Source organism: Cyprinodon variegatus, unplaced genomic scaffold (genome assembly GCF_000732505.1).
Source record: "Cyprinodon variegatus isolate N-32 unplaced genomic scaffold, C_variegatus-1.0 Scaffold229, whole genome shotgun sequence".
NCBI lineage: Eukaryota > Metazoa > Chordata > Actinopteri > Cyprinodontiformes > Cyprinodontidae > Cyprinodon > Cyprinodon variegatus.
This window is the reverse complement of record NW_015150682.1, coordinates 452,054-460,586: the sequence shown is the minus strand read 5'-3', so window position 1 is coordinate 460,586 and position 8,533 is coordinate 452,054. Positions and strand designations below refer to the sequence as shown.

General features: G+C 39.9%; 1 protein-coding gene across 1 annotated transcript in view; it reads right to left on the bottom strand.

Moving 5' to 3' along the window:
- LOC107088778 (potassium/sodium hyperpolarization-activated cyclic nucleotide-gated channel 2-like) overlaps nucleotides 1-7,229 on the bottom strand; it is a 35,203-nt gene extending 27,974 nt beyond the window's left edge. Inside the window, exon 1 of the mRNA XM_015381154.1 lies at nucleotides 5,375-7,229. Within this exon, the coding sequence (XP_015236640.1) occupies nucleotides 5,375-6,072 (698 nt within the window). The 5' untranslated portion in view covers nucleotides 6,073-7,229. The remainder of the gene's footprint in view (nucleotides 1-5,374) is intronic.
- Nucleotides 7,230-8,533: the final 1,304 nt, after the last annotated feature.

Here is an 8,533-nt window from a genome sequence, read left to right as displayed (position 1 = left end):
GTACCTCCACTACGTTTTGCAGTGTGGACCAACGTAGTGGGGGTACATTTTCCCATGAGACTGGGTTGTAAATCACACCCTGTTGGAGGAGCTCTACATATTACCCCTACATTTGGAACAAAGAAGAATGCTAGCTCCCATTAGCTCAGTTGGATCACAGCAGTAAGAGCTTCTTATGAAAGGTGTTGCTTCGTCAGCTCTTTATTTCAGCTCTGTAGGAGTTGCACACAGTCTCTTCATTGGTTCAACAGCTTTAATGTGGCAAATACATTTAAAAAACGTGAATTCGGGACATTTGTTCTCCGTCGTGCCTGCTTCTAGCATGTACTTAAGATAAATAAAAATTTCCCCCCTCTTGTTTGACTTCCGCCCCTGGCGGCTCGAGAATATCAACAGAAAAGCCGCTCATCCATTTGATAGTTTATGCACGAGTCTGGCCCTGTCTACTATGCATGTGCTGTGCAACTCTAAACATGACCGTTTTCCATGTGATTGACAAATTTTACTTTGGATTTCTCACCAAAGCAGACATGTTTCACTTTGTATCTGTGCCTGTATTTCTGTCAGACCCATTACATTACTGCTGAATTGCTGTGTATCCTGAATAAATAGACCTAGGTCTATCTCAGTCGCAGCTACGCAAGCCCTCTTGTAAAAAATCGTGTTGTTTGTGTTCATCCCCAGTAAATTTTAATGAGTGCTAAAAGCCATGACCTCGTGAGACACAAATTACTGTTCAATCGGAAGCAAAATTAGTTTTGGTTTGTTGAGGGCTTTGTTCAAAGTGTCAGAAAAGGTGGCGGCTTATACTCTGGAAAATAAAGAACATGCATTTTGCTTCATTGACAAATAATTAGCTGCGTGTTTGATAAGTAAATTAATCGGCCATAATAAGCTGTCATAATATGTCTTCTTAATTGTTTCTTAACATTTAAAGGTGAGCAACAGCTTGGATGAAGCATTGCAATTAATATTTTTTATTTCAACCTTCCAATAGTGGTAGATAATTATAGTGTATTTACAGAAAGGAGCAATGATTAAAGAGATCCTGCAGCACTATCATCTGCTTTAGATACAATGATTTACCCAAAATTCCTGATTTTACTAGGCTGATAAACCAGACAAAATGTGAGATTAAATGTGTTATTTAGTCTGGCCCCGATGAATGAGACATCGGAAGATTGTTGATGAGAACAACCCGTTGTCTTTCAAATGATGATGCCATCATGGAAATGATTTTCCATGATGGCTTTGCTGTAAAATCAATAGCTTCATAATTACATCAATAATCTGCAAAAATTTGTCATCATTAATAAATGGAAATCTGGTTATATAATTCAATTCTTTAGTCCTAATGGGAAATATTTTGGTACATGATTATTTTCGGCACATACAGATAAATTATTTATATAATTGATTTCTTTACATCATTAACTTTTTGACTTTCATGATTTATGTGGTATTTTTTTAATGTTTTTCTTTGATACAAACAGCTGATACTAATGGATAATTGTATCTGTAGCTGAAATATGATCTCTTATGTGCATGAAAGTCAACATTTCACAACTAGACAGATTATTTCAAATATTGCACAGGTCTAATTTACAGATCTCTTTGGGGTTTTAAAGATTCTTAAAAAACCATGTTTATTGTAAAATCCATCTACATATACTATTGTTTGGAAGCTTCCTTTCCTGATGATATTAGTATGATTTATTTCATTTTTTTTTAAGTACTTCTCTATAACGTTTTGTTTTAAATTACAGTTAGGTCATCAAGAGCATTGCTAGTCAAATTTGGAACCTGTTTTTTCCTAGTAATTCATGTTTTCATATGGAACATTTCTCCTGGTGTTCTTTAGTTGTCTATGGCCAATAATTTTCTTTCCAACTAATGTAAACCATTTGCCCCCTTCACTGATTCAAATATAAAACACAATAATTATTTCATTCCTTAAGGTGAACAAAAGGTACAAATGCACACCAAGCAGCCAAAGGAGTCACAGACTCCAAAACATAGAAACAAAAAGGTTAACTGAAAAATGCTGCAAAAGTTGTAAATTAGTGGAAATAGTGGAAAACAGGGAGAAGCAAAATGAAAAATGCTCTAAATACCAAAAAGAAAAGCAATGGAAGTACACCAGACCACTAGGGGGAGCTCACCACCAAGCTAAGCTATCTATTACAATATTACATAGAACAGTAGCAAAATTACAATACTGTCCAGTGGCAGCCGGTCGGTATAAGGCACCAGGGCACCGCCCCACCCACCCAATGACCTTCCTTAAGATATATAGAAAAAAAATGTAATTATAAAATTAAAATATTTCAAAATATAATAATATATTTTTTAGATGTGCAAGATAAATATTTAACCGTTAATGACAAATAAAGCTGTTTCGTTCGTCATCAGATTGGTGACATATTTCTGCCCTAGGGCGCAAAAATCTTTGGCCATAGACTCTTGTTAAAAGTTGTAGATATGCAGTAGCTCCTCTGCAATGCAAAAGGATAGGTGAGCTCGGGGCACAATAGAGCTTCGCCCTGGGCTGACAGGAACTGTCGTTACAGTCGTATTGCTGCTGATTGAAAAGTTAAGTCGCTGAAGTGAAATCCCTTAAAGTAAACTTACCGAGAGAAGGTGGGAGGAAAAGTGTTTATACCTGATCAGCTGAACATCAAAATTAATCAGTAGTCCAAAGACAGATGGAGACGGTATGCTTTGTCTTTTTCCAGGACCCGGTTTAGCTACAAGGCTTGGCTAACTGCATGCAGTGAGGCTAATGTTTTATTCTGCTTTCCCTGCCTCTTTTTTCAAACGTCAGGATCTGACCCAGCATGGATAAAGACAGGTAGGACTGATTTACAGGTTTTTAATGACAATGAGTATATTTCTCCACTGTGAGATCAATAAAGTCAATCAATCAATCATAGAATCAATTAATTAAAGGACCTTTTAGATAGATTTTAGATTTTAGATAGAAGCATGAACAATCTGGGATTCACATGGAAAATAATCTAATATAGTGTACATTTTCTAGATTTTTGCTTATTTGCATAGGTACTGTTAAATCAACACATTCTCAGAAAGTAAATATTTGTTATATATTAAAAAAATATAAAGCTGACTAAGAGCTTCTCCATCATTAAACTGGTGCATTATTTCATTATTTTTTAGGTCTGTAACACATTGGACCATGCATAACACAGATTTGCCTTCGCAAAGCTTAAGAAGGGCAAGATTTATGTACAAAAAGTAAACCTGTACATGAAATTATGTTTTTTTGTTGTTGTTGGCATTCATATAAATATACTGGTGTGATAACTTGGTATGCGTTTGATTGGTTTTTGGTATTGGACTATTTTGAATTTATAGCCCCTCCTGGTGAAAATTCCACCATCCTCCACTGCTACTGTCCCGTACAATATTGTAGAAAATTACAATCATGGAGATTGCACATAAGTTGATCCCCTTGAAAAAATATGAAACAGGCTTTGTATATATTTAGTAAAACTTTACCATTGTTCTATTTATGTCTACTTTTATTTCCTTTCAATTAATCTGTTGTGCTAAAACAAAAACAGAAGCTATATAGATATTTCTGACCACTCTTTAGGATTGTGTATTTAATTCAAGCAAGCATATTTGTGTGTGTCTCTACCTGTGTGTAGTGTTCATCTAAACTACATGTACACACACATAGGAATTGCAAATGCAATCAAACTGGTATCTGTTGCCTCAGCAGTATTCCCTTTCTGAATATGGACAGGTGCTGGACAGCCACTGACCTGCATCTACCTGCTCAGCTGTTGTCAAACCAAAACTAATTTTATGATAATTGAAGCAGTGTCTCCTCGGCACCTTATGACTGGCTCCCTGCTTGCAGATGTCCAGATGCAGCGACTAACAATCATCCTGTCAGGAGTGACTAAATTAATGTGCACTTCACTTCATGTGTCTAATAAGTTAAACAGGAGAACCGAGCCTCTTTATGGAATGCAGAATCAGTAATTATACCCAAGCACTGGTACAAAAGAAAGATGCTAATCAGGTTGTTTTAGACTTGATTTTCTGTCACTTGGGTATAGATAGTTGTATTTTTGCCTTTGTTTAAGACTACAGGTGTTCTTCAAGTTTAATAAGTCAATTATGCAAAATGCATGCCTATTCTGTGTATTAAAACAAGCATAAATCAGAAATCAGAAATGTTCCACTGTGTAACAAGATTACCAACAGCTTTAGGTGTATTTGATGAGCATATCCACACCCCTTTATTAGTCCTCTGCTCCATCCCTCACAAGCCACCTAAATCATTTCACGTGTAATAATGTCCATTTTTTTTCATAGCTCTGTGGTGATTATCTGATTGACAGGCAATACAAAATATTACACAGTCTGTGTGTGCCTGATGAAGTGGGGCAGCAGCCTTGGGCTCAATTGTCAATTGTTGCTCTGGTCTCTAAGGCATTCCTTCTGCCGTTCATCCACACAGTTATTGCGTTTAAAATGAAAAATGCCCCAAAACAAGCCTGGATTTAAAATTATCATAAAAATCTACCTCATTAACCACAGGCCAGAATACACACCTGTACATAACACAAACAATTTTAACACATGGCTGTTTTAAGAAAGTAAAAAAAAAAAAAAAAATTAATCTTAAAAAGCTCTCTTATTTAATAGTATTATTGCCCATTATAACTAAGAAACAATAATAAGACAGGCTGGACAGAAGGGCAAACAGAAGGTGATCATGTTGTCAAAAAGGCACAAGTGAACTTTTCATATTGGAATCTTGACTTGTAGCATCACATGTCTGCTTTTTATCACAGTGAACATCTAAGTAAAAATTGATTGTGTTAAAATATACATTAAAGAGTAGGACCTCATCACTATATATTTGAATGAACAACTAAAAAATGCAACTAACTAACTGGCTGATTAACTAGCTTGGGTTCAGGTTGCCCATTTTTCCTTCACTGGTGTGGGCCATATTTAATCCGGCCTCCTAAGACACTGTGATAGCACATAAATGTATTGCTCATCTGTATTCCACAAACCATACCAATGTCTCTATCATTAGTCGCCCTGGATCTGCATTTCTTAAAGTCAATGGTAATCATTCTCCTGTCTCTTCTGTTCCTTTCTTTAATTGCCCTTCTTTTCTCTATTGGTTTCATAAGCTGAGAGGAGCTTTTTGGGTAGTTTTTTCTTTTTCTTTTTTGTTGCTCACTCTGTGCTTTCTAAAAGGAATCAGGATTTCCACTTCTATTTTCTACTCCACCACAACAAATTTGCCCTTAATGTAAAATGGGTTCTGTTCATTGCACCATGCAGACTCAGTCTGCATGTTAAATGTGTATGTGTGGCATGATACCTGAAGTCACTGTAGGGGTGTATGATCCAGGCTCCTGCTGATTTGAGTCTCTCTTGCTCCATGGCAACAGCTTTGTGGGACCCAAACATACGAAGACTGAACTTGTTGACTCCCGGCTGAAGCATGGCACCAAACTGTCTTTGAATGAAGGTGCTCTGGTTAGAGTTGCTAAAGTCCTCTCCATCCAGGCCCATGCCGAACCCACCAAGCCCAGACTGGCATGCCATCTCAGGGGTCCCTACTGTTGTGTTGCAGGCAGTGGTTGTTGTCTCTGCACCAGTGGCCACCACCATGACCCCGGTTCCAGTGGAGGAAGTGGAGGCCAGGGCAGCACGGGATGGTGCAAAGCCCACAGAGCGAGGAGCAGGGTGTGTAGAGCTGGAAGAGGAAGAGGCTGCTGGTGGTGGTAATGCCATGGGTAGGGTCCCCGGGGTGGTGGGGGTGCCCGCAGCACGAAACGGAAGGCTATCCCTGGCGGAGGAGCTCATGATTGAAGGGCGACGGCCCCGTCCACCCATGGAAGAGCTGTCTGTGCAGAAGGAGCCCTTTTCTCCCTCCAAAGAGGCCTGGGACAGCCTATAGCCAGGGGAGGGCAGGCTGCCTTTACTGCGCCGCTTTGCCTCTCCATCACTCCGTCTGGGCAGGGTGTCACCCCCGGTGCTTCCAGGGGTGCCAACACTTCCTGCCACTCCATCCATACCCACTTGGAGAAGGAGGGGGGCTTTAACCTGTAGACGTTGATTACCTGTCCAGATTATTCTACATATGTAAAGGTATCTCTGTCAGTTTCATAAAACAAAAGATGACGTAAAAAGGTCATCTGAGTCCGAGTTCATTCTTATGAAGCTCTCACCTCACACCCCTGCCGTCTCTCCAGTAATGTGGCCATTTTTACCTCTGTGCCCTTTGAAATGGCCCCAGATGATTGAATGATTGAATTTTTTCTAACTCTCTGTTATACCACCAGCTGCATCTTTTCAGTCAGACTTCTACAGCTTTCTCTTTGTCCTCAATGATGTTTCTCCATCATTCCTCCTTCCTTGTCCTTGAAAGGTTGCTTTCCGCCCGCGGCCCTCCCTCTCCTCTCTTCACAGCCGCCCTCAACGCTCCAGCGCCGGTCATATTGGCACCGGCTTCCCGGTCTGCTGTAGATAAGACCCTTGGTCGCTCATTGGCCGTCGGTGTCGCCTATTTCCAGACTGAATATCAAAATGCTGCTTTTTTTTCCCGCCCGTCCAACACACTGTCATTACGTAAGAGATGTTTGGGTCGGAACATCCATGCTGGGGGAAAATGACAAGGACACACGCTCCTTCAGTCAGCCAGAGCAGAAGGATGGTTATGGCATAGAAAGTATCGCCCGATATTGGCGCTCAGACTCCGACGCGCACCGATCCATGCCGAGCGTCCGCAAAAACACGCGCACGGAATATAAGAAACGGTGACGGGGCGCACAAAAGTCAAATCAGCCCCTTAACAAACCCCACGCTGTCAGAGAATACACGGCATGCAGGGATTGTCAGCTTCTAAGGAGAAATGATGGAAAAGCGCACAAAAAAAGTCCACCCGTGACTGAAGCGCTCACAGATGGAGCGGAGACTGGGAACTTGGTCGCGTTATTTCAGGCTTTTAAAGCAGCTCCAGACTCCATTCACACTTGACCCGACTTTCAATGACATTGTGTCCAGGCGGCGTCCTTCTCCGAGGACAGAAAAATGTCTTCGACACATGGAATAGGGAAGCTGCCTTTTCTCCACAACTCCACAATATTAAGAGCCTTCGCCTCAATCTTGAGTATAACAACTTGTTGATCCTTTAAAGGTCCTCAGTAGAGTGGCTATACTCACTTCTCTCACTCTGACAGTCTGCACGTCCACGGAGGCGCGCTGAAATGAGTATTAAATAAATAAATCTGGATATAAAGGTCCGGATCTAATCGTCCTGTTACCATGGCACCCGCATCCCCATCACCACCCCTCCCTCCCCACTATAGGCCGCGTGCCCGGCTGGCGCAAGACGCACGCATGTCTCACAGGTATGAGTCGCGCGTCATCCCTTCTAGACAATGCAACCAGGGAGCGGCTGATGCGGAGTGATGATGAAACTTAAAGCCGGAAAAATGGGAGAGCCTCCATAGGGCGAGGAGAGCTGGGACCACATATCTACCTGTACTGTATAAAAAGGCACACATTTTATTCTGTCAGACTAAAATCAGACTAAAATGTTCATCCTTAGTTAGGCATCCTTACTTTTTTAAATATTTCTAAATGAAAACGGATTTGTAGATTTTTAAATACTAATGCAAATCATGTCCCCCCATTTTTTGTACTTTTGATTATTTCTTTTAACCTGTATTACTTTGAACAAATATTTTCCTTTCAGAAGTTCTTGTTATACTTTGCTGGTATTTTGGCTAATTTCTCCATATAGAATTGGTGTAATATATTCAGGTTTGTGGTCCAAATTTAGGATTAATATAGGAGGGTTTTTATGGCTGTTCCAACTCATTACTTTGCTGCCCGTAGGCCACTGTGCAACAACCTTGTTGGTATTTTTGTCATTGATTTGATAATCCCTTTCTGTAAATATTTTAGATTAATTTCTCAGATCTTCTACTTGAAAAATGCACCAGTGTCTCCTGCAACAAAACAAACCCAAACAAATTGTGTTACCATTCCCATCCTTCCCAGTGGGGCTGGTGTCCTCAGACTTCCAGGTTTCCCTTAATTATATCAATGTAAAAATAGCTGATAATTTTTCTTTTTTTCGCTAATTGGATCACTTGGGATTCTCCAAACATTACGGTATTTGGTGATGAATGCATTAAGATATTTCTGTTCAGCTTTAAGTAGCCTTTCAGCGCAGTGCAGGATCTTTTTGCCAGAACCATGCATTATTTGAAAATTTAAGTAAGCCTTGTAATTTTCGGGTTACAGTTTAATACGAAGAAAAGAAAGGTACATCTCTGTGGAAAAATTCCTCAAATATTATCTGTTTAAAATGCCTGCTTGTAACTGCTAAAAAAATAATGTTGGATTTTCTGATATGATAAGAGAAGAGGATGTTAACCTCTAGTAGTTGTATTAATGTTTTACATGGACAAACAGTGCAGAGACATAATCATGTTGGAGAAAAGAAGCTCAATGGTTCAGTTTGTCA